This window comes from Saccopteryx leptura, chromosome 5, assembly GCF_036850995.1.
Source record: "Saccopteryx leptura isolate mSacLep1 chromosome 5, mSacLep1_pri_phased_curated, whole genome shotgun sequence".
Classification (NCBI taxonomy): Eukaryota; Metazoa; Chordata; class Mammalia; order Chiroptera; family Emballonuridae; genus Saccopteryx; species Saccopteryx leptura.
This window is the reverse complement of record NC_089507.1, coordinates 106588517-106615320: the sequence shown is the minus strand read 5'-3', so window position 1 is coordinate 106615320 and position 26804 is coordinate 106588517. Positions and strand designations below refer to the sequence as shown.

The 26804-nt window shown below is 37.4% G+C and overlaps 1 protein-coding gene across 1 annotated transcript in view; it reads left to right on the top strand.

Annotated features, from left to right (window-relative positions):
• CUBN (cubilin) overlaps nt 1-26804 on the top strand; it is a 306316-nt gene that overhangs the window by 49567 nt on the left and 229945 nt on the right. Inside the window, exons 22-27 of the mRNA XM_066384573.1 lie at nt 1127-1257; nt 13602-13794; nt 17597-17757; nt 18170-18351; nt 19261-19417; nt 22743-22930. Coding sequence (XP_066240670.1) covers nt 1127-1257; nt 13602-13794; nt 17597-17757; nt 18170-18351; nt 19261-19417; nt 22743-22930 — 1012 coding nt within the window. The remainder of the gene's footprint in view (nt 1-1126; nt 1258-13601; nt 13795-17596; nt 17758-18169; nt 18352-19260; nt 19418-22742; nt 22931-26804) is intronic.

Here is a 26804-nt window from a genome sequence, read left to right as displayed (position 1 = left end):
TTCCTCTTTACCTTTTGCTCTTATTTCTCTTAATCTTTTATTTTTGAAACCATTTCTTTTTTTTTTTTTTATGGTACTTGACTCTGTCATTGAAAAATATGTAGTTGTGAGTGCCATAAACTACTGTAATGACCTTGCCCAATTTGGCAGACATGGCATACAGAGACATTTAAAATATTAATTAATTTTTCTGCCTTTATTTTGATTAAGATGTCAAATTGATTTAAATGCTGATTTGTGTTATACACCATTTTTTCCTCCCTCAGAAATTAATTAATTCACTTCCCATATTCAACATTTTCTATTATTTTTGGTTTCTGTTGTTTTCCTCTGTCATTGCATTTGGTTAATTTTACCAAGTGTACTTCGATTTGAGATTTCTATTTTCTAGTCACTTTTCCTTACTGGTGTTTCTTTAGAAAAATGCTTGTGGCATGTCATTTATCACACTCTACTTTTAGAATCATTAAAATAAATTTTCTGAATAAAGTTGCTTTTATTCAGCAAAAAAGTTAACGTGGTTTAGTGATCAAAGTCTTACCTCTGCATAGACCCGCTATTTAAAGATTCTACCTGTATAGGGCTTACTATTCCAGGTACTGTTCTAAGTCCTTTATATACAGTATATTAATTCATAAAATTCTCAAAACAGCTCTATGGAATAGGTACTATTCTCATCCCCAGTTCATAGATGGGATAACTGAGGCATAGAGATTGTGTGATCTGCTCAAAGTCACAGTGGCTCTAAATGATAGAGCTGACTCAAGTCTATGCTCCGTGCATTTATAATATATGGTTTCCCTTTGTTGTGAAAGTTTATTATATTTCTGTAAATAAGTTCAATAATATGCTATATGGCAACCTAGCTATATGGCTTGTAATTTCTATTTTATTAAACTTGTACATGACAAGTCATAAAGGTAGGTACATATATAAAAGTGTTTCAGGGAATTAATCTTGAGTAAAAAGGTCTTTGCAATTTAGTAAATGTTTGTGCCTAAAAGGTATTTGTATTTTTAAGGGTAATAGGGGACATTATTTATTTTTTTACATGTCCTAGTTTTGGTATGTCATTTCAAATGTACTAAAAGATTTGAAGCCTGTTTTCTTTCTTGGTATCAAATAGATATTGTGGAAAATCGGTCCCACCCTCTCTTACCAGCAGTACCAATTCATTAAAGCTTGTGTTTGTGGCTGATTCTGACCTTGCATATGAAGGCTTTTTAATAAACTACGAAACAACGAATGCATCAGCAGGTAATAAGCAATATTTGCCTACTTGGTTTCCTTTACTCCATTACAAAATAGTACTATAAGAATACTTAATCCCCAAACTCTGTGGCACACGGTGAATGCTATATTTAGAACAAAGTGTTTGACTTTAGCGTCTTCCCTTTTGAAAAAAGAGTAATGATTACACAGTGTATTGCACCAACGTCAAATTTTCTATTTTTCATAATTGGCAGGTGGCTTTGTAAGAGAATGTTTTTGTTCTTAGGAACACTGATGTTTTCAGGGGTAAAGACATGCAGTGTCTTCAGACTGCTACAAGTGGTTCGGAGAAGAAGGGAGTGAGCAAGTCAAAGGAGGACAGAGAGAGTGAGGGAGGGGGAGAGGGAAAGCAATGGGGCAACGTGCAAAGACGTGGTGAATCTGGATAAAGGAATTCAGGAGCTATTTCTTAAATTTTTCCATGAATTTAAAATTTTACCAAAATTAAATTCTATCTCTTATACCAAAGAAACCAAATATGTATTTTAAAAGAGAGAGGCAGGAAGGGGGAAGGAGGGAGAAGCAGATGGTGCCTTCTCTTGTGTTCCCTGGCTGTAAATCAAACCCAGGACATCCATACGCTAGTACAGGCCTGTGATGTGAGTCTCGGCTTTCCTTTTACATCATATTTAGGAAGAGATTTAATAGTCCAAAGTGCTATCCAGTGTATATCTATAGTAAATGCTGACGGAGCTTCCCCAGCACTTCCCAGCCCTCGGGTGACCCCAGACCTGGAGCGACTAACTGATCTCCCTTCAAGAAGCACTGGGAGCTCCTCCTGTGCCGGGCTGTGCTTCCTCTGACATAGGCATGCATCCAGATTTCCAGGTGCTTATCTTTTAAAACCTTCACTCCCATAAATAAATAAATGAATGAATGAATGAATGAATGAATGAATGAATAAATAAATAAATAAATAAATAAATAAATAGTGTCCCACTCAGAATCCCTACCCAACTTTTCACCCATTTCTCCTCAGAGTGGCTAGCCCCAGTTTTTATTTCAGGCAGTACTACTGTTCTCAACAGTAATTCAAGTTCTCTGTTTTGGTAACATGGCTTTAGATCTCTTCAGAATGCTGACTGTGTGAGACTCACCATACACATTTCCCTCCTGTAGAAACCTGTCTAGGAAACAGTTCATTATCCAGCTCAAGCACATTGGAAATTGAATCCCCCCACCCCCCGCGATTTAAACAGGTCATGTTATACGATTGATATATTTGCCGGACTTCTTTTCTCCCATGTTTAACACCCAATGACCAAAATTGACTTTTCAAGTAATTATAGTATGCACACAATTTCCCATACTTCTATAGTTTTTCTGCCTCATATATTTGACCCCAACTACACTGACTATTAGACTAAGATTTGGAACAAGTCACTTGAATTCTCTGGACCACATTTTCTCATCTGTAAAATTAAGGAATTGGAGTTGATGATCTTTGAGACGTCTTCTGGCTTTAATTAACTACATGAACACAAGTTTAAGTTGCTGCATGACTAAACTAGCTGTATCTTAGATAACATATGATGCAGGCAGGGCCTCCTGCAAATGGACGGAAGTTTTTGTAACAATATGCAAAGTAAGACATGTCTCGGTAATGACTAAAACAGCTCTGATAACAGCAGCCTGGCTTGTCGGGGAAAGTCGAATGCAGTGAGAACCAAGAGCACTCTCCCTAGTCTGGCAGGGAGGGCAGGGAGGCTAAATCCCAATTAAATAACTTTTTTTTTTAGAAAGCTAAGATACAAGTAAAATAAAAGTAAGTCAAAAAAAAGGGAAGGAGCGAGCTTGGACCCAGAAAAGGGAACGTCAAGGAAAGGAACACAAGAAAGGATGAGTGATGAAAGAGAGAGAGGGGCCGAGGCGGTGAGCTGGAGGGGCTCCCCATCAGCCTCCGCTCAGTGCAGACAGGGCTGAAATCACAAACCAGGCAGTGTTCGCTCTCCACCCCCTGGCTGAGCCCGCCTGGTCACTGGGCAGCTGCTTTTCTGCTCAGGGAAAGACTGAACTGGGCTCAGGCGGCTGCGTGGAGGTTGGGCTGGTGACAGCCAGGCTGTGCGGGGCCCTCCTGGTAGCCTGAGTCCAAGTGAGTTCCCACCCGGAAACCAGGAGGTGGTAGGACACTTTCTTTTCATCTTATTTTTTTGACTTGCTGCAGAATAAAACAACATCACAGAAAAACATTAGTGGAAGTTCATTCAGTCTTTGACCCTCATTCTATTTCATTGGTCCAGCAGAAGTCATTTTCTGAGGGATGATGGCAGTTTTTGGCTCTTGATTTCTAGTTCCTCTGCACAACAGGTGTGAATTTCTCTGCTAAAGTCTTTCTTGTCTTTATCTGATAAAGATGAAATTTCCTGACTTGAATCTAGTTACTTTTCCATCTGTAGTGCAGGCCATGGGCGATGATGTCAGCCCCTAAGTATGTGCTTGGGAGGAGAGAGACTGGCTTCTGGTCGGCCCCCTCTCTCCGCCCTCATCACTGGGTCTGCCCCGTCCAGATGTGTCTGGGGAAGTAGAAACAAAAAGCTAACAAGCAAACTGTTTGTGGGTAGAAACTCTTAAGATTGTCTGTATAACTGATTATAAAACTAGGTTTAAGTGTTTGCTAATTGAAAATACGGAAAATTTGAATTCTGAGAGATTACTTAATTTACACATTTAATTTGTAAGTAATGCAGTATTCCCAAACTTGACTGTTCATAAGAAACTTGGGGTGGAATTTTCTTGTTACAAATGTAATAGACTAGTTCATTTCACTCATTTAATCTGTAATTTTATATTCTATTGGCATCTACTGCATATACATTAGTATCATATAATCCTACCAAGAGAGAATTTTTTAAAGTATAAGAAAGAATTGAGAAATGTGCCTGGTGCATTTTCTAATTTAAAATTTGATGAAAACCTATATAACATCTAATGTTTTCCAAACATTAAGACATTCATGACTCATTTGTAGGCCATGAAATTAACTTATGAGGTTACTACCTACATTTGTTAAAAGTATGGAACAGAATAGAAAGTATCAGAGTTTATCATACCAAGTTAGGTGTTGTTTCATGAAACCTGTTTGCAGTGTGTGTGTGTGTGTGTGTGTGTGTGTGTGTGTGTGTGTGATTGATGTAAATGTATTTTTCTGGAGTGTCAGAAAGTTTGAGACACTAATCTAGTCTTTATTTTTTAAATGAGAAAATTTGAAGTCCAGAACTGAATGTATCCTTTCAAGAACACACGGTTGGTTCAGAAGCCAAACCCAAACAATCCAGTCCCAACAGCCAATCTGTTTGCTTTACCAAGTCTAGATCAGCTTTTAGAAGTGCTCTATGAACTGTACGTTGTGTGACTGGTAACATTCAATTCACAGTGATGGTAGAACTGTGGTAGATTTTCCTATTTTTATGCAAAAAAGTGCTTTATAATTGTCTGGGGAAATGGCCAAATGGTCTGGGGAAGTATCAGAACCACATCGATATAGGATTGAAAGTGGGCCTTAGTGGTATTCCTAATTTCTTATTCCCAGCTAAGAGTTCTCAACAGCTCCCTCCCACCCACCCTGCCCCACCCTGTGCTTAGTGCTGTTTCTCATCAGTCATCTTGGAATGAGCCTCCAAGAGGCATCTAAGAGTTGGAAGTTAAGAAATGATTATCAGAAGGGCAAAAGAATGTTTCTTTAAAGAAATGGATACACAAAGTTTTGATTCTGTTTTAAAAATTAAATCCAACAGAGCACTATTTCCATACTCTATAAGAAACTTAGGGTAGGATTTTCTTGTCACAAGTTTAGGTGGCAGGGTCCCACCCAGAAATTCTAATTCAAATAAGCCATGCAATTCAAATGATTCTAACGGAACTGCAGTTGCTCAGACACTGTCAAGTCTTATCACATCAATTGCTACAAGATTACAACTGAGATGTAATTGTGGCCTGCAATGCAACTGCTAATAGCAGAAAGTACTTTGCATGCTAAAGTGAAAGAAGGTTGAAGTTAAGTCAGAAGTCTTGGTTCTAGTTCCAGTTTTGATACTAACTTGGAATGTGTTGGGCCAGTCAGAAGTCTCTCTAGTCCAGGGGTCCCCAAACTACAGCCCCGCAGGCCACATGCAGCCCCCTGAGGCCATTTATCTGGCCCCCGCTGCACTTCCGGAAGGGGCACCTCTTTCATTGGTGGTCAGTGAAATGGTCATATGAGTGACGCAAAGCACAGCATCACTCATGTACAGTACTACTTCCGGTGAGCGGGATGCACGCATCATGGCTCCGGAAGCACGTCATATCACTTGTTACGGCTAGCAGTGACAAATATGGAACCGGACATTGACCATCTCATTAGCCAAAAGCAGGCCCATAGTTCCCATTGAAATACTGGTCAGTTTGTTGATTTAAATTTACTTGTTCTTTATTTTAAATATTGTATTTGTTCCCGTTTTGTTTTTTTACTTTAAAATAAGATATGTGCAGTGTGCATAGGGATTTGTTCATAGTTTTTTTTTATAGTCCGGCCCTCCAACGGTCGGAGGGACAGTGAACTGGCCCCCTGTGTAAAAAGTTTGGGGACCCCTGCTCTAGTCCTTTCTATCCACCTTGAGTTCTGTCTTTTCTGCTATAAGATATTTAGATACTTTTCTCTCTGGAAAGGGTTTTTAAGTAAGTCTATTGTTACTTTTTGATTGGTCAGTATTTTCTCATACTTGATATATATGGGTATCCCAGCACTTCCCAGTTCAGACTTATTTATTATTTAATTTCTTTAGTCTTTAGAATAGAAATGCTAAAGAAAACATCTAATTTCCTAGTGATGTTCCTAGTCTGCTACTCTCTCATTTCTGAATTGACATTTCCTGCACAGAGAAACCAGGGGTCATTCAAGAACACTGGGTTTGGAAAGGGAAGACTTGGGGTCACATTTTTTTCTTTGGCATGTCAGAACTGAGTGATTTTAGAACTGAATCTCCAGGAGTCTCAGATCCTTTATCCATACCACTCTAAAAAGTGAAAGTTATGACGACTGGCTGTTTCTCATAGTTGGGAAGATAAAACAAGACATTCTATATGGGAATTATGCAATGCCTGTATAACACGATGACTATGCCAGGTTTAAAAGAAAATGACTAACATCCAAGTACGATTTTACAATAGCTGCTTTAGTGAGGTAGCTCATATTCATATTCATTTGACTTGGTCATGTAAGAGGAAAAATAAAGAGCCATTTCTGTGACCACTGAGCAGTGAATTGTAGAGCAAAATGTCAGATTTTAGTTAGGGAAGCTTCTTATTTCCTAATGGAGAAATTGAACCTGTAATTTTGTCTTAAGGCTTCATTTTGAAGAATGTTAAACCAAAGAGTATGCCAATAGAAGCTGATGATAGTTCCTGGTTTGACTATTATTCAACGTGTATCTAGAAACTCTGAGGTCATATGGATTTATGCTGATACAAAATGTCTCATAAATTATTTCAGAGAGCACCTCTTATGTAGATTAATCCCTAAGGCAGTGGCATAATTATGCTATTGCATAAGGCAAAGAAGGGAGGTAGCCGAACAGTTATCCATGATCTAGGGTCTCCCGGAGCTACAGTCTCAAACCTACAGGATCCCTTTATCCTATTTCTTTACCCAAATCATATGAGACTGATATCCTCATTGCTTTGTAGGTTGGAGGGATTATCTGTGTTTTGGATTTTCCCCTTTCATAGTGAGTTGAATGCTGTTAATAAAACTTATTTGAAAATGTATAGAAGAGACAAGATACATTGTGATTTTTAAAAAAGTATTGTATATATATAGCTTTGTGATTTTTGTAACCATCCACAGAGGCAATTTGTGCATTTTCTTTTCATTCTTAAAGGGTGTTTTTTGAGGTTGGTGAGAAATAAAGATGTGCGAGGCCTGTCAATAGTTGTCTTTGATCTCCAGAGCCGTGGTTTTCCATTAGCTAGCTCAGCTGAAGAGAGTGGATGGAAAATATATATACTTTTCTTTTTCATCTCTGAGTAAATGTTGTTCGACTATTATACTTTTATGATACTATTATCGAACTGCCACTGGATATGAGTTTTCCTTTGGTGATATGAGTTATGAACAAAAAGCATTTTTATATTTGCATTTTGTGTTGCTGTCATAAGAATTACGCCAGCACATGATTATGAGAATATATTCAATTTTAATTATTTGTGCTTATTGCAAAGCTTAAGAGGAAACCAAAACCTAACATTCATATATCTCTGTATTAGTATTATTCTAAAAAGAGCCATTTATTCTGTCAAAGGAAGAAAACTGTATACAATGAACATTGTATACAGACTTCAGTGTTAGATAGGAGGAGTTACTAACCTTTCAAGAAATAGACCCATTAAATTCAGAGAACCATTGTTTTTCTCTGTATAAAATTAGATATGTGAAACTCATAAAAGTACAATAAAATTTTTAATATTTAGTATCTATATTTAATATATATATTTTTATATTTTATTCATTTTTAGAGAGACAGGAGAGAGAGTGAAAGAGAGAGAGAGGGAGGGAGGGAGGAGGGGAGAGAGGGAGGGAGGGAGGGAGAGAAAAGAGGGAGGAGCAGGAAGCATCAACTCCCATATGTGCCCTGACCAGGCAAGCCCAGGGTTTTGAACTGGCTACCTCAGCATTCCAGGTCAACGCTTTAGCCACTGCACCACCAAAGGTGAGGCATATATTCAATATTTATATCAGCTGTAACTTTAAAAATATTTTGCATAGTTTTATTCATTATTTATTGGATATTTGAAGTATTTATTGGATTTTTTTTTTGAGAGCTCAACCTGTTTTTGCACAAAACATTCAAACTTTAAACATAACAGATTTTTATTTTGTAATTTTATTAGGTAAAATTCAGCTGTAGTTTTAACAAATGTGTATATCCATGTAATCACTACTCCATTCAAAATATGTAACACTTTATATCTTAGTGCCTCCCTGGGATTTCCCTCTCCGTGTTCCATCTCAACAACTGCAGACCCGATTGTTACACTAGTGATTAGTTCTGCCTGTTCCCAAAACAGATTATCAGTAGGAACGCACAGTATGCACCCCTTTTATGTTTGACTTCTTCCATTTAACCTAATTCTTCTACAATTTATGTGGTTCTATTTATAAATAGCTTTTTTTTCTTCTTACTAATCAATAGCCTTTGATTGTATGGATATATCATAGTATGATTATTCAGATAGTTGGATTGTCTCCAGTTTTTAGTTATTATGAAACAAGCTATTATGAACATTGATATACATATATATATATATATATGTTATCTTTTATCTTGGGGAAATCAACACCTAAGAGTAAAATTTCTGGGTCACATGCTACTGTTATGTTTAATTTTATGAGAACCTACGAGACAATTTTTTCCACAGTGTTTTTATCATTCTACATTCATTCCCACCTGCAGTGAATGAGAATCCTCCTTTCTCCACATCTTTGCCAACCCTTGGTCTTGTCAGTCTTTTCATTGTTAGGCTCTAGTAATTGTGTAGCAGCGCCCCACTGTTTTAATTGGCATGTCTCTGGTGACTAATAGTGCTAAGTACCCTTTCACATGCTTATCGACCATGCGTATATCTTGTTTTTGTGAAGTGCACATTGAAATCGTTTTGTTCACTTTTGTTTGTGTTATTTGACCTGTCATTGTCATATATGATATATTCTGGATATAAGTATGTCTTTTGTCAGATAAATGTATTGCAGGTATTTTCCCCCAGTGTGTAAAACTGACTTATCATTTTTCTTAGTGGTATCATTTGAACAGCAAAAGTCTAATGTCCTTTTTAGTTTTGGGGTTTTTTTACATTTATGTTTATGACCCATTTTGAGTTAATGTTTCCACATTGTGTGAGTTATATATCCAAGTTCATTTGTTTGCTTTATAAATGGTGTTTAATTGTTGAAGCACTGTTTTTTAAAAGATTCTTATCTTGTTTCTTGTTAAACTCAGCTATTAGTTCTAGTATATTTTTAGTCGATTCTCTAGTGTATTCTACAGTTGATCACATCTGTGAATAAACAGAATTTTAATTTTTTCTTTCCAGTATCTCTCTGTTTGTCTGTCTCTTTGTGCTTTATTGCAGTGACTAGTTCTTTCTGTACAATGTTGAATAGAAAGGATGAGATTGGACATATTGGCCTTGTTCTTAATCTTGAGAGGAAAGTATTTAGTCCTTCACTATTGAAGAATGATGCTAAGTTTGGGTTTTCGAAGATGTCCTTCTTCATCTTTTGTTACTGCTTTCCTGTCTTATTTTTGGAATTCCATTCCATGTCCTTCATTGGCTTTTTAATGATACCTCATTTTATTGTGTGTATTTGCTCAAAGGTTAACAATACATTAATACATTCTTAACCCATCAGTAAGTCTGCTTAGAGTTAATATGCTACTACTTCACACTTCACACTTTCTATTTCATACCTGATACTATATTTCATACAGTCCTCTTCCCATTTCTCCAATATATAAAAAATAAAGAGAAAAAAGCACATTGTATACAAGAAACCATGAGATAAATGACAGCTAGATTCAAATTAGAAACAATGGAGGTAAAAAAAAATGAAATGCATTATGAAAAGGTTGAGAGAAAAAACATTTAAATACCAGCAAAAAATATTTTCACAATGAAAGTGCAAAAAGGACATTTTTTAGACAAACAGAACCTGAGAAAATTTATCAGTAGAATACTTATACTTCATGAAATACTAACACTGTCCATAATTCCAAAGGGAGATGATACTAAAGAGAAATATGCATCTACAAGAAGGAATGATGAATACCAGAATTGGTAAATAACTGGATATAGATAAAGATTGTCTTTTATTCCCATTATTTCTTTAAAAAATAGTTAATGATTCAAAACAAAAATAATAGGGTTTATAATATAAATAGAATTAAGTGATATAAATGAAATTGTATAAAGAAGAGGGCAGCCAGATAGAATTACATTATTGTCACAGTTGCTGTGGAGAGGGACTAGTCTAGTGGCAGTTGTCATGGCTGGAAGCAGACATGTCTATAATTTAGAATTAATAAACATTACAAAATATTAAAGAATCCCATCCTACACGGGAGAGAGAATAGAAAGGAGAGGCAAAATGAGGTGAGAGAAATGGAGGGGTCATAGGGTAGGAGGAAAGTAGATAGTTGTCCCACCACCCTTAGTTTTTAATACATTATGTAATATCATTTTAATGAATATTTACTAGATGTGATCTGGGCCAGTAGTATAATAAGGAAAAGGTAATAATGGTCAATAAGGTTCTGTTCATATTTGAAGGCCTAGTAGAGGAAACATATTCACATAAAACAATTGTGATGAAATATTTTTGGGACTCAGTTGCTATTTGCATAAAGTTTTATTGAGCAAAAGGAAATGAATTCTACTGTATTTGGTTAAGAAAGGCTTCACAGCAATACCTTGCATCTGGACAAGGTACAAGAAAGTTACTCATTATTCTCAAAACTAACATAAAATTAACTTTCTTTACATGGGAACTTGATTATACATCCCATCCTCCTGCAGACTTATTGCTCTAACATTAGAAATATTCCATACAATTGTCTTTCCCTTCTGGAAGTAGAGTGGGTAAGCGAGGAACATTCTCTAAGTCTCAATGACTTGGACAGATAATTATCTCTAGATATTTGATTTGCTGGCTAAAGCTATCTGAATAGCTTTTGGGAGGGTCAATGAGTTTCAGTTCTACCAGCTCACAGAGGCTTGGTCATAGCCTTCATTTAATATTCATGTGATCCATGAATTTTTATCTTAGTAATACTTATTACTGGGTCTGAAATACTTAATCTACCACCTCTATCCCCACATTTCTCTCTCTGCACCTCTCCCTCCCTCCCCTGCCTTCTCCCTGTCTTTCCTCCCTCCCTCCCTCCCTCCCTCCCTCCTTTCCTTCCTCCCTTCCTTCCTTCCTTCCTTCCTTCCTTCCTTCCTTCCTTCCTTCCTTCCTTCCTTCCTTCCTTCCTTCCTTCTTTCCTCCTCCCCTTTAAAAAAAAGTATTATATCTTGGCAGACTATACAAAAAGAAAAGTATATGACATTCATCTTTGAAGTTAAATATCACTGTTGATTCCTTTAAAACAGTAAAGCCTTGCTTTCTTCTTGCTTAAAATAGAGTAAACCAAGTATTTGGTGAATGCCTGTTACTCTGAGAGCTATATGTTATGTAGTAGAACCTGTAATATTTTCTGTATGTCTGTGCTCTCAATATCAGCGGTTCCTCTGTTCTTTTCTGTATGTGCTTACACAACAGCAACATGGGAGATGATAGCATACCTAAACCTCCTCATTTCCTTTATATACTCATGATTAAGTAAAATAGTTTATTCTCCCTCAAAACCTTTCAATAGGAGATCTGTGTCTACTCTTGCACCCTAGATTTACGTTACTACTGGGTTGAATTTAAGGTGCATTAAAAATGCTCTGAAACCATTTTCTTTGGAAAATATCTCAGATTTGGAGAGCATAAGAGATTGAGTGGGTTGGTTAGTAAATGTGAAGTCTGAAGGACTGAATAGGTAAAATTAAAATTCTTAAAGTAGAACAGTTAATATATATTTATTTAGGACATAAAATTGTCCAAGTACTAAGTGTTTTATGTGATCTAATTTATTCCTCATAATTTATGCTTTTTTTTTTACATTTTTCTGCTCTATCTTGAAACCTAATAATGATTACTACCATTTACTGAGTATATACCATGTGCCAATGTCTTTATTTGCATTGTCTCTAAGCCTTACATGAATATTCTAAGATAGCAGCATATCCATTTTAGACCTGAGGCTCAGAGAGGTGAAGAAACTTGTCCAAGTTTGCATAGCCTGTGAGTGTTTGAGCTGTGCATTGATTCACAGTCACTCTGACCCCGAGTTTCATGTGCTGTTCTTCATTTCATGATTGAGATACCAGCTTTGCCATTCCTCATATATGCATGCCTTGGTGAAAACCATTTGAAAGTAAGCTTATAAGAAGTACTACAGAACTAATTATTTCCAGGCCCTTTTGTGATCTCTTTAGTCGAGCTTCATATTTAATGTTCATGGTAATTTGCATGAATTAGAAAAAGTATGCCTGACTTGTGGTGGCGCAGTGGATAAAGCGTCGACCTGGAAATGCTGAGGTTGCCGGTTCGAAACCCTGGGCTTGCCTGGTCAAGGCACATATGGGAATTGATGCTTCCAGTTCCTCCCCCCCTTCTCTCTCTCTGTCTCTCCTCTCTCTCTCTGTCTCTCCCTCTCCTCTCTAAAAAGTGAATAAAAAAAAAAAAAGAAAGAAAAAGTATAACATTTCCAAGAATATAAAAATTTGTTCACTTACAGCATATATGACAAATTTCTACTACTTAGCTTAGGTTTATTATTATTATTTTTATTATTTTTTTACAGAGACAGAGAGAGGGAGAGTCAGAGAGAGGGATAGATAGGGACAGACAGACAGGATTGGAGAGAGATGAGAAGCATTAATCATTAGTTTTTCGTTGCAACACCTTAGTTGTTCATTGATTGCTTTCTCATATGTGCCTTGACCGCGGGCCTTTAGCACACCGAGTAACCCTTTGCTCAAGCCAGTGACCTTGGGTCCAAGCTGGTGAGCTTTGCTCAAACCAGATGAGCCCACGCTCAAGCTGACAACCTTGGGGTCTCGAACCTGGGTCCACATCCCAGACTTGACACTCTATCCACTGTGCCGCCACCTGGTCAGGCAGCTTAGGTTTATTATTAAAAATTGTGGCCCTGGCCGGTTGGCTCAGCGGTAGAGTGTCGGCCTGGCGTGCGAGGGACCCGGGTTCGATTCCCAGCCAGGGCACATAGGAGAAGCGCCCATTTGCTTCTCCACCCCCCCTCCTTCCTCTCTGTCTCTCTCTTCCCCTCCCGCAGCCAAGACTCCATTGGAGCAAAGATGGCCCGGGCGCTGGGGATGGCTCCTTGGCCTCTGCCCCAGGCGCTAGAGTGGCTCTGGTCATGGCAGAGCGACGCCCCGGAGGGGCAGAGCATCGCCCCCTGGTGGGCAGAGCATCACCCCTGGTGGGCGTGCCGGGTGGATCCTGGTCGGGCGCATGTGGGAGTCTGTCTGACTGTCTCTCCCCGTTTCCGGCTTCAGAAAAATACAAAGAAAAAAAAATTGTTTTTGTCCTTGAGATTTCAAAGACTTAATTTTGAAATGAAATTATTCTTTGAACATTCCAGGTGGCCTATTAAAAATCAAGTACCCAAAATTAATTAAGTTTATATTACCGAATGTCTTACAAATATCGCATAATATTTTTTATTTTTCTCTCTTTCTTTTCACAGTATGCTTGGAAGACTACACGGATGAATCTGGTACGTTCACTTCTCCAAACTTCCCCAATAATTACCCCAACAACTGGAAATGTGTTTATAGGATCACAGTGGCAACCAACCAACAGATTGCACTTCACTTTACGAACTTCTCTTTGGAGGAAGCCATTGGTGGAGAATGTATAGCAGACTTTGTGGAAATCAAGTAAGCACCTTTATTTTATAAGGACGTTTTTCACTATTTTCATTTGTGATCTTTCTTGGAAATGTTAAGGAAGAATTATAGAACTCCTTTATAAAACTTCTTGTAGTTCTCTTTCTTGTAAGACATAAAGTTTGTCATTTGACTTACCAGAAGAAAAACAGAAAATTGCATACGATTCTGTGGTTATTTTGAAGTGATTCTTTTTTTTTTTTTTTTTTTTTGTATTTTTCTGAAGCTGGAAATGGGGAGGCAGTCATACTCCCACATGCGCCCGACTGGGATCCACCTGGCACGCCCACCAGGGGGCGATGCTCTGCCCATCCGGGGCATCGCTCTGTTGCTACCAGAGCCATTCTAGCACCTGAGACAGAGGCCACAGAGCTGTCCTCAGCGCCCGGGCCATCTTTTGCTCCAATGGAGCCTTGGCTGTGGGAGGGAAAGAGAGAGACAGAGAGGAAGGAGAGGGGGAGGGGTGGAGAAGCAGATGGGCTCCTCTCCTGTGTGCCCTGGCCGGGGAATCGAACCCGGGACTTCTGCACGCCAGGCTGACACTCTACCACTGAGCCAACCGGCCAGGGCTTGAAGTGATTCTTTTATTGCAAATATTTAAAAATAAACTCCAGATTTTATTTGGGCAGAGTAAACAAATATACTACCACTCTGAAACCAGATACTTGCTATTGTTGAATATGTACTATACGTAAAGTCAGTTTAAATTTTAGGCTATTCATATCCATTTAGTCTAATAATACCAAAAAATAATGCCAAAATAGCAGCCTTATCTCAAGATTTTCACAAAGTATTTTTCTGTTTAAATAATAAAAGTCGAGGCTTGTCAATTTCAGTGCAAGACTTTTTTAAAAAAATTCTTTGCTACTTTAAAAGAATGTTAGAAATTTATATTTTCAATAAAGGTAAGTTAGCTTATATCTATTGATATCTCTTCAGATCATTAAATTGAGGTCCCAGAAAAAAAAGACAGCCATCTCTGAACCAGTAAGCAGTTCTTCACCAAAACCAAATCTGCAGATGCCTCCATCTTAGCCTTTCCAATATCCAGAACTATGAGAAATAACTGCTTATTGTTTAGATCCCTCCAGACGGAGGACATGTTACATAAGTAGTATTCTGTAAAGTCTTAGTAGAAAAAGAACATAACAAAACAAAACTGGTGATACGTCCAGATAATGACTGATGTCTGGGAAGCTGAGGCCTAGAGTAGAAGATTCCAAGTCAGGAAATAGCTGATGTTGGAAGAAACGGTTTTTGTTCGGTTGAAGGCCTGCCTCTCAAAGACCCAGCAATGATCTTGTCGACATAACCCTGTGGACCAAAGTAATCCCTTTATTGCCCCAAGTCAGTTCCTGTGGCTCCTGGAGATGTCACTCAGCATATCTGGATTCTGTAAATATAAATGATCTGGTCCTTGGATGGGGAACTACATCTTGGAAGAGGCTGCCAAAAACTGCTCCTCTTGTCAATGCTTGATCAGGTCAACCAGGCTAGACCAGGTACAGCGTATGGCAACAGCAGTGGCCTCATCAGAAGACCCCCAAGAGCTCGCCCAGAAATCATGGGCCTTGAGACAGACCTGGACATCAGTTCAAGTGGGAAGCTGGCCCACCATCAAAAGCCATCTCCATGGCTTACCTAACTTTTATTATTGACTGTGCTCATGGAAAACAGTTCTCACTGCAGCACCCCTGGTGCCACCCCACGCCCCCAGTTCCAACCTGGGACCCATCACCCTTCCAGTAAAGACTTACATCTTGTTCTGTGGGTAGAACCAGCCCCATCTGACTCAGGAGCGCCCCCAGGGTAGGGGGTACCTTGCTCAGGCAGGGGCACCTGCCACCCTGCAGAGAAACTGTGGCCCCAACTTCCTCCCCAGTCAGCTCACTCTGCCCCCAGGAGGCTTCTGAAGACATGAGGAGCCCCTTGAAGGTGTGCCCAGTTGTAGTACTCCAGCCCGCTGGGAACTACCAGTGTCGTGTGGAAAAAATCTACTCAAGACACAAACTGATGTCAAGAGGAAGAGGGGGAGGCCTGCCAAGGGAGGCAAAGAAGATCTCCTGAATCTCCTTCGTGCTTAGCTTTTATTGATCAGAAGCAGAACAGAGGCAACAGGATTACAAGGAAGGAAGGCCAGGTGATGAGGGGAAAGAATGACTAATGGACATTTGCTGACATAGAGAAAGGGTTAATTTGGGTCAGTACATTCTTTTTCTTTTGCTGATTAACAAGCACAAAGGAAGGGGCAATCCAGAACCTCTAGGCTAATTCTCTAAAGCCCGTTCACATGCATTCCTTTGTGTTTGCAGGAAGGTCACTCACTCACACAGCTTCTTGGTGTTTGCATCCAAGAGACTTTCACTCAGGGCTTTTAATTAAAGTTCCCCAATCCAAGTCATAGAGGGTTCCAGGTTAGATGGGTGATTCCCTACACCTGGTACTCACATGGTCTTCAGCTTGGGGAAGAGTCATGAGCTTGCTCAAACTTTTCTCCTCCTGTGTCTGTGGGCAGGCGGGTTAACTGGAAGAGCCTGACAATAATAGGAGTGAGTTGGCCTGTCAGGCTCAAGTGTCCAGAGCCTCTTTGCCAGGATCTGCAAAATAACCTGGAAAGCACTCCAACTTTCTTGGAGCTTATATTCTTGGAGTTAGGGAAAGAAAGGTGAATCAACCAAATGAAGATGATTTTGAATAGTGAAAATAAAATTGAGTTAAATTTGGTTAATCAATTTGGTATGCATCTGTGCTAAATATTTTATTTGGCATTTCAAAATGCTAGAATCTTATGCTATTTTATAATAAATTTTATTCTGTGATATAAAGTAAGATACCAAAAGAATAAGTCACAATTGTAGCATATCATGCTAAAATAACACAATTGTCTTAATTTACAGGATTTAATTATTGGAATTTAATGTTGAGTGAATCCTTTTTTTTTTAAAGCTACAGATTATAAACTAAAATTAAGACCTCAAAAGTTCTTGAGAAAAGAATTATTTTAAAATTTTTGCTATATGAGTCAAATATGCTACATGAAATTTTGAAAATATTCTTAGAAGATTTTTTTTTTTTTTTTTACAGAGAAAGAGAGAGAGTCAGAGAGAGGGATAGATAGGGACAGACAGACAGGAATGGAGAGAGATGAGGCGCATCAATCATCAGTTTTTCATTGCGACACCTTAGTTGTTCATTGATTGCTTTCTCATATGTGCCTTGACTGTGGGGCTACAGCAGACCAAGTAACCCCTTGCTCAAGCCAGCGGCCTTGGGTCCAAGCTGGCGAGCCTTGCTCAAACCAGATGAACCTGCGCTCAAGCTGGCTACCTTGAGGTCTTGAACCTGGGTCCTCCGCATCCCAGTCTGACGCTCTATCCACTAAGTCACCACCTGGTTAGGCAGAAGAAAAATTTTTTAGAAGAAAAACATTTAAGTCTTCTCTGTAAAATTAAGTAACATTTGTTTATACTGTTAATAATTATGGTTTCTTTATCTGGTGTTCTATGACAATTGCCAGACATTTTATTTGAGAAGGAGAGACTAAATACTTTGTCTCTGTTTGCAGATGGTTATATAAAATGCTATGCCAACAGTAAGTGATGGTTATTCTTCATTAAATACTCAAGTACTATGTAATAAATTGAAAACAAAATGATATTTAAAAATTTTTTTGAGGGACATTGATTGATATAAACTGATCTTTTTGCCATCTCAAAGTTCAAATAATGTTAAAGAGTTATACAGTAATATTTCCAATAACCTAATGAATGTTCACATCTGTATTGTGTTACAGAGATGGAGGCTATGAAACTTCACCACCCCTGGGAAAATATTGTGGCTCAAATCCACCTCCAAGAATCATCTCTCACAGTAACAAATTATGGTTACAATTTAAGAGTGATGTCTTTGAATCATGGTCTGGATTTTCAGCTTACTGGGATGGATCATTAACAGGTAAATAGCCAAGAGCTGTCTTTTGTTTTTGGTAAGTCCAATTGCATTGATTTCTTGGTTCTTGTATTGCCATACTTTTATCCATATTTTTCCATCTGTGTTTTGTGATTATTTGTCATAAACTTCAACATGGAAAATTTTTCTGCATTAACAGCAGCCTTTTGTTTCTGAAAGACAAAGTGAGGGAAAATTTTCTAGTTCCCTGGTATATTTCATCAAGCTGGCCATCTTGCTTAAGAAAAAGGAAGTACATTGATGTGAATTAAAATTCTAAGCTAGTTACTCTTTGGTGATGTAGTTGCTGTGAAACTTGATTTAAAGGGAGAGTACAGTAGCACCAGTTTGATCTACATAAGAAGATCCAATTGTACCAGAAAGAACAGCTATACACCACGCTCTCTTTCTTCTCTAGGTTGCGGGGGCAATCTCACCACGCCCACTGGCACATTCACATCTCCCAACTACCCGATGCCCTATTACCACAGCTCCGAATGCTACTGGCTGTTGAAATCAAGTCAAGGCAGTCCGTTTGAACTGGAATTTGAAGAGTTTCACTTGGAGCATCATCCAAACTGCACTTTGGATTATCTGGCTGTAGGTGTCAAGTTTCAGTTGTACTGTTCTCTGCTTTCTCCTTGCCCAACACCTATAAATGCATTTATCTTTATTTTTGAGATTTGAGAAAGGGAAACAAAAAACAAAGAAAACATTCACATAAACATTTTAAACAAAATAAAAAATTAAGCCCTGGCTGGATTGCTTAGAGTATCATCTTGAAGAACAGAGGTTACCAATTTGATCCCCAGTCTAGGCACATACATTCCTGTCTCTCTAAAATCAATAAAATAAACATTAAAAAAATAAAAAGAAAAGAAAATTTGATGAAAATGACTTGCTTTGTAAGTATGGCATACGTTACTGAATGACTTGCTATTTATATACATAAGTATTAAAACTAATTGAATGAGAATTATTAAGATATGATTAAAAACCTACAGAAAGGGGTTATGAGATTTATCATAATTATCTATGTACTCTCTACATATGCAGTACAAAATAACAATTCAGAGGACTAATAGTGGATTAGAGAAGATAATGCCATCCAATTACAACATTTTACAGTACAAGCAATTCCATCATTTCCATTAAAAACAATCTAAATCAAAAAAGTATTAAAGTATCATAAATTATAAACTATAAACTATAAAAGCAAGGAGGACTACTGATAACAGCTATGGTCTCAAAAATATGTATTAGTTTTTTATTTTCAATCTTCAGATTTCAATCTGGGTTCATACCCTTACTACTATATACAGCCATGGCGAAAAGGCCCAAGTTCATGGCTCAAAATTATAGATGTTTAAATATAATTTTTAAAGCTATTTTGATTCATAACTATTCTTATGTCACATATGTGCTTCTTCCCCAGTCCTTAAGGATGATAGAGGTCTTTATGTAATATTTATAGCTATATTAAATGCCATTTAAAATGTTTTATTAAAGGTATATGATGGCCCAAGTACCAGCTCTCATCTGCTAACTCAGCTTTGTGGGAATGAGAAACCGCCTCCCATTCGTTCTAGTGGAGACAGCATGCTTTTAAAACTGAGGACAGATGAAGGTCAGCAAGGAGGTGGCTTTTTGGCCAAATACCAGCAGAGTAAGTATGTATACTGGCTGCTTGATGCCTGTATTGGGTCTTCAATCTTTTGATGAATGGAAAAAAAAAACTGAATTAAGTATAAGCATTAGTTTGAGACATTAAAACAAATCTTATTTTCTTATTGAGAAAATGTTAATTCTATTTGAGGGAGAAATGCTTATGCATTAAATTTATCATGTAATAAAAACCTGTAATGAACTATAAAAACTTAGAAGAGTATTTAATATGCTGAAATGTTGCAATTCAGCTCAAGATCAGTGTAACAGGTTAACTGCTGATGGGTTTTCATTTGTATTAAATATTGCAATCTTCTAATTAGACATTATTCTATTGTACATAGTATCTCCCACATAATTTGTACATAGTATCTCCCACATAATTTTCTTTGTCTCATATTGCAAAAGGTACCTTAATTTTATTAAGGGAAGCTATGGTCCTTGTGAGACACAAATAGAGTAAGCACATTCTTTACTGTGGAATAACTTGGTCTTCGTAGAGGTACCATTTTAAAATCTGCTTTCCTGTGAGGCAATCTCTTGGAATTAAAGGAGTGTTGAACAGCAAGTCCAGGGCCCAGGGGTTTGCCCTGCTGGGAAGTTCACTTTTTTTCTCTGGGATTCCATGCTTTCTTTCCTCTTAAAAAGGAGATTAAATTAGGCAATTGTAAAAGCTTCTTCTAGTTATAGATTTAAATACTTTCTAAATTTAGCTTTAAAAGGAACATTCATAAAACAAGGTTTCCTTGAATTTATGTTATTTAATAAACACTTTAATTATGGTTTTAAAAGTACAGTACTGAATCTAAGTTTATCCATAATATTGACACAATTCTATAAAAATGGAATTGAAAGTCACAGAATCAGAATCTGTATACACAATATCTCTTTGGAGCAGTTGAGAGTAATAATGTTTCACTTAGTGTGTGAATTTGAAGACTACATTTCAGTTACATGTGGGGGTTAGGCTGAATTCTAGATAGTTTTGAATACTGAGTTTTTATGATATATAGCTTTGTTCTTCAGTAATTCATCATTAGTGCATGAAAAGCCCTCCCAAATTCTAACAGAAACATATGTGCGATTTAGCATATAATCATCTCTTTAATTTTATTAATGCTGTGCTAATTTGCTTCTCAGTTACTTTTTATTTCTATGATATTTTATTTCCTTTCATAATTTCACAACACTAAAGGAGTAATTTAGTGCACATAGGTTCTTAAAGGTAAAAATGAGAAGTAACCAATGAGATCTTCTGTATAATTTGCCACTTGTAATTAGAGGTTTACAGATAATATAATTTTTTTCTTATTAGATAGTATAATTTTTGAACACTGAGCCCATGTGGTTTAATGAGTATATTTCCCTCTGCTGAGTTTTTTTCATCACTGAGGCACATAATACCTGTCCACCTGATAGGTGTCACTTCTTGCAGACATCTAAAACCACAAAAGCATTCTGTAGAAATCCTGTGTGCACAAAAATGTGACCTGAAAATATTCAAAGAGACCTATTTGAGTATTCTTCTGCTCTAGAAAAGGAAGATAGTTGAAGAGCCACAGTGTATACTTTGTTCAAACCGAAGTTTATAAATGGTGTTCCAGCCATCGGCTGGGAAGCTGTGTTGTGGTAGAAGTGCATATACAGGGCGTCCTCGGGTTACAACAGTCTTGACATACAATGTTTTGAGTTTACGATGCTCACTTCCATATAAACTTTAAAAAATTGAGACATGGGTGTTTCTGCTTATGCCACTAGCATTGTACTTATGAACTATGTGGGAAAACTATATAGTTTGGTTGGGCATGGCAGAAGAATATGCAGTCATACTGTTTGTGAGTGAGGGAGTGGTATGCTTCCCTAGGTCACTTTAGACTGTTAAAAGTGCAAATGTTCCGTTTGTGTTGCTTTGTTTGGTAATTTTTTGGCCCTTATCATGGCTTTTATCTTCATGTCCTTTTCTTTTTCTGTGGCTTTAGTTGTGTTTTTATGTACTATATTATGATTTTACAACCATGTTAGGATAGGTAAGAGACTTAGGCTAGGGTGTGTGTTTCATTTTACACCAAAATCCACATGATATCACTGTCATAGGGACAAAACTGTGTCGTAACCCAAGGACCTCCTGTATATACCACATTCTTCAGAGACAACTTTTTCAATCTGATATTTATTTTCACATTCTCTCTTATTGCATACGATACAGTCAATATAAACCAAACTTGAGAAAAGGCCACCTATGCCTTTAAGTCATCAAGTCTGGCTGAATTTGGCAGACTCTCAGGACAAGCCATACCTAGTTTGGAGGTACCTAGTAGAGTTTTGTTGAAAACTAAGCTGAAGAAAATGCCAGCATTGGATTGAAGACTTTTAAAACTTTTTAAAAAGATTTTCATTTTTCTTCAAATCCTGTACATTCCCTTTATTTGTTTGGTACTTCCCGATGACTCACCAGAGGGAAAATGGAGCCCTTATTGTGAATTTCCTGCTGACTTTTGAAATCAACAAAGCCATGTTGTTACTCATTTTTAGCATTCAAACAGAACTTGATGTTATTAAACTGTTGAATTCAAAGGTCAAGATTTCTGTCCCTCTCAAATGTTAAAGTAGAAAAACAGGAGCATAGAACATTCAATATATTTCTTTGAAAAAACAAGTCTCTAAGCAGTAGTGCTTCAATTCCAATTAATAGCCAATGCATAGGAATTGGATGCCCATTCGGACATAGGCAATTTTCATGACACTTTAAAGTTGGTGAATTTACCTAAGCATTATTTTACATTTGTTTTAAATGGAGGCTCTTTTACTAAAAGTGTCATATCATGTATATATACTTTTTATTTTTTATTTTTTTTGTATTTTTCTGAAGCTGGAAACGGGGAGAGACAGTCAGACAGACTCCCGCATGCGCCCGACTGGGATCCACCCGGCATGCCCACCAGGCGCAACGCTCTGCCTCCCAGGGGGCGTCGCTCTGCCTCGACCAGAGCCACTCCAGCGCCTGGGGCAGGTGCCAAGGAGCCATCCCCAGCACCCGGGCCATCTTTGCTCCAATGGAGCTTCACTGCGGGAGGGGAAGAGAGAGAGACAGAGAGGAAGGAGGGGGTGGGGGTGGAGAAGCAAATGGGCACTTCTCCTATGTGCCCTGGCTGGGAATCGAACCCGGGTCCCCCGCACGCCAGGCCGATGCTTTACCGCTGAGCCAACCGGCCAGGGCTATATATACTTTTTAAATATAGGTATTTTTAAAGCAACTCTCACACACATTTTGGGATATTTTGACATATTTGATGATTGTTCTTAACAATCATGGTTATATTTTCCAGCATGTAAGAACGTGATGATTGTGAATCGCACCTATGGCATCTTAGAGAGTATACATTATCCAAATCCTTATTCTGACAATCAGCGTTGCAACTGGACCATCCGAGCAACAACCGGCAACACTGTGAATTACACATTTTTAGGTTTTGATGTGGAATATCACATAAACTGCTCCACAGACTATTTAGAGGTATGTATTCTGAATGTAAGTAAATCACTGTTTTTTCAGATCAAATTAGGCAAACCAAACTAGAAGTCATCATGCTTTGAAAAAGCAAATCCGTAAGCCTGCCCTACACAATTACAATACGCCAAATAGCCATGGTGTTTGAATAGAAATATTTCGTGTCTCTTTCTCTGAATCACTTTAAAATTAAGTATATTTAATCTCTTAAATTATATACAGAAAAAACTAGGTAGTTTTTAGGTTTCATTATAACTTCAGGACTGATCTACCTCATGTTATTTAAATAATGCAAAGGTGGAAGAATAACTTCTATTTTTTTTGTTGGTTGTTTTTACATATGTTCTCTATAAACAAAATATGAGATAATCTTCTAGTTTTATGATATTTTATTTACAAAATCTTTTTTGATAACTTTTTAATTCAATTTTTTAAAGCTATAGATTGTGAAGGTAGCTATTTATTTTACTTATTAATGTAATTATGCATTTATAGATAAAATTATGTATTTTATAAATTATTATATTAATTTAGAAACATTGCTGTCCACTGTCATACTTCATAAAGCAATTTCCCCCCATTTACATATATTTTGATATCCAGTTTTCATCATTAGTAAAATCGCTTTTGAGTCATAACACACCACTTTTGTATCTATCTACATTGTTATTATGTAACATTCAGGCATTCCCTGCCACACCAGCTATCCACAATACAATGCTTTAGTGTATTTCTTTTTAAAGTGGTCAGTAATTTTCAGAAATTTTGCTTGTAAAGACTTCTAACATCTAACACTTGTAATTTTGAGGACATATTCTCAGGAAAAAAGATTTTATCCTCTTTTTACCAATTCTTTTAAAAAACTATTGATTGGTTTGAGGTTAACATATCTTTCCCAAATAGCACTTTTCTTTTTCAAAACAAATAAGAGAAACTTCCTGTACTCTGAGAGGCTTTCTGAGATCTTGAATATATGAATTGCCTTGTTTTTATGAGGAATAACTCTATGAATTAAAGAAAACTTTATATTTATAAAAGTTTAATATTTTAGAAATAGTAGCCATAGTGTTTACCCATTAGCAAGTTTAATTTATTCGTATTCAAAGAAAATGTTAATACAACATAAAACAAACTTATAAGCATGAACCTGACAATGGTTTTAAAATTCACTTTCCTTGATCTAGTGTTTAGATGATCTCCACAAGCTTAATATGCTAGTGGAGATGCTAGTCTCATTTCATTTACCTGGAGTAGCCATATTTTTTTTTCTTTTCTTCACATGGCAAGGTCTTTAGAAAAAAATGGAAAAGTTGCTTTCAAAAACCTTTGTTCATACCACAAACACAGCAGTTTATCATATGGTATTTTTACTAGTTGTGATTGTGCCCACATGCCCTACTGGACTCTGAACTTTGTGCAGGTGGGAGCTGTCTTCTACTAACTTTGTAACCCAGGCACTGATTATAGAGATAGAATCTTATAGGAGTTCAGTAAGTTCAGGTTAAATTGATTATCAGCCATATGTATTTCAGCATCAGCTCAATGATAGCTATTAATTAATGAGAAAGAACTGAATTCCAAACTGGCCTCGTGTGTACGTCCTACACACTCATTGCAATTCTATCACTTTCATTGCAAACCAAAATAGAACTCATGGCCTGGCAGAGCATTGCATGTCTTACAGAACGCCAGGCACCACATAGTGATTTGTTAAAGCACAATGGAGAGAGCTGCAGAGAGGAGGAAGCTTTTGAACTGGGCTTTGAAGGAGGCCTTGGCAGGAAGAGTGGTGAGGAAATGAGATGAAACCTTCCCAGGGACTGGACTCCATCTCTCTGGACTTATTTGAGGATGGAATTGTAAAATGGTATCAGATAACTTTTGGAGGTGTTTGAAAACTGTCAAATAAAAAAATACTTGTTCCAATAATTGCAGAGCAGCTCATGAGAGGCCCTTGATAGAGGATGTTACAGGCATGCCATCTATCTTGTGCAACACTGATGGTGAAAGCAGCAAAAATACAGAATGAGAACCAGAAGTTCAGCAAAGGCTTCCAAAGAATGATACTGCTGCCAAAGGGAGGAGATGTTTTCCATTTCTTTACGCCAAGGGGCAAGACCAGAGCACTCTCTACAATGGCTGGTCTATGATGGAAAATTTAAAAGCACAAATAACCATTTAAGGAGAGCAAAGCTACAAACATAAAATCTAGTTTTCATTATTTTAATAACTTGTAGTTAAAGTTTTGTTTTTTTTTTTCAAGTGACTTAGCCAAGTCTCAATTGAGTGACTGTTACTGTAGCCAGAATTGAATTATTTTGCATTAATAAAACCAAAACTATGAAAGGACTTGATTAGGCACTGGTCAGACATTGTGCCTAACTTTGCTGAGAGGTGTGTATTGGTGAAGAGCCCACTGAGAATCTAATCTATCCTTCATTATTTCATTTTATGGGAAAAACAAAATAATTGAGACTTGGAAATAAAATATTTTATGGGAGGAAGGGTCATTTGCTTAAAGGTGTAACAGCATATTGCTCACAGAGTTTAACTTTAAGAATTCTTCCTGTATTTTACAACTTGATTTCACTTTTTCATTTTTTACTTTAAGTCTGAGTCTCCAGGTGGAAGAGGAGTTTTTATAGGTGATTAAAAATACAAACCAAAGTTATGGATTTGGGAAAGGCAGAACAGATATATATATATATATATAGGAAGGCCAGAGCACATGCGTACAGTGAGAAAAGGAAGGAGGAGAACTAATAAGTTACTATGTTATGGAAGCTGAGTGAAGAGTGTGTGATAAGAAGTGACAGTGATCAATAAGGTAAGATTCTCCCAGGGATCAAGAAAGGTCAGGGTTGAGCAGTGTCCCTTGCAGATCAGTGTGACTCTGGGCAGAGCAGTGTTTGAGCAGTGTTGGGAGCAGGAACTAGACTGTCATGTGAGGAAGCGAGAAAGGAAGAAAGTGAATGTAGAAGTCTGAGTCCATGAATTCAGTGTTTAAGTTCTCTTGTGCAAATCATCATTAAGTCTTGGCATCTTTTCTCCAATCTTCATCCTTCATTTCCCTAAACTGGTCGTCAAGAGCAAATTCTCCTGGGACACCCTCCTTTGAGTGTGTGTGCTCTTATATGTCAGTGCCTCTTAAAATGTGGCCAAGGATTGGATGCAACACTCCAATGAACACATCCAAGACCAAGTATGCTGGGACTAAATCATCTGGTTCATATACTTCTGGTATTGTAGGCTGAGGTTGAATGCATTTATTGTTAGTCAAGTTATAATGTTGGACTATATTAAGACCTACATATAATCTCCAAGTCACTGTTACATGGATTATAATAGCTTCATAGCCATCCCCAGGATATTATTCTTAATAAGTTATACTTTACTGTTTTGCCTGAGAATTTCATCACTTCATGATTCCTCTAAATCTCGATTCTCTTTTGTGTAGAGCATTATTCATTTGCACAGACTCTTTGGCCATCGGCCCACTACTTCTTCAGAAATAATTTATAAAAATGTCAAACAAGATGGTGCCTGTTTCAAATACTCTGAAATGATAAGTGTCTTTGGTTAGAGTTATTATCAGGCACATTAACAATAGCACCATTCAAACAAAAACTTGGTAATAATAATAGCTGATCTTTATCGAGCACTTATTATTTTTTAGGTAATTATGACTGCAACCTATCAAATGAGTATAATATTTTCCACAATCACAAAGAGTATAGGTGGCAAAGCCAGGCTTTCTCCCAGGCTCTGTGGCTCTATCCACACATTCTCTATCTATACATTCTTTCACAGCTTTTTGTCCCCCTTAGAGGTGTCATGAAGGAGTGTCCATGAAGCTTTTGGAACTACCACTCTAGTGACA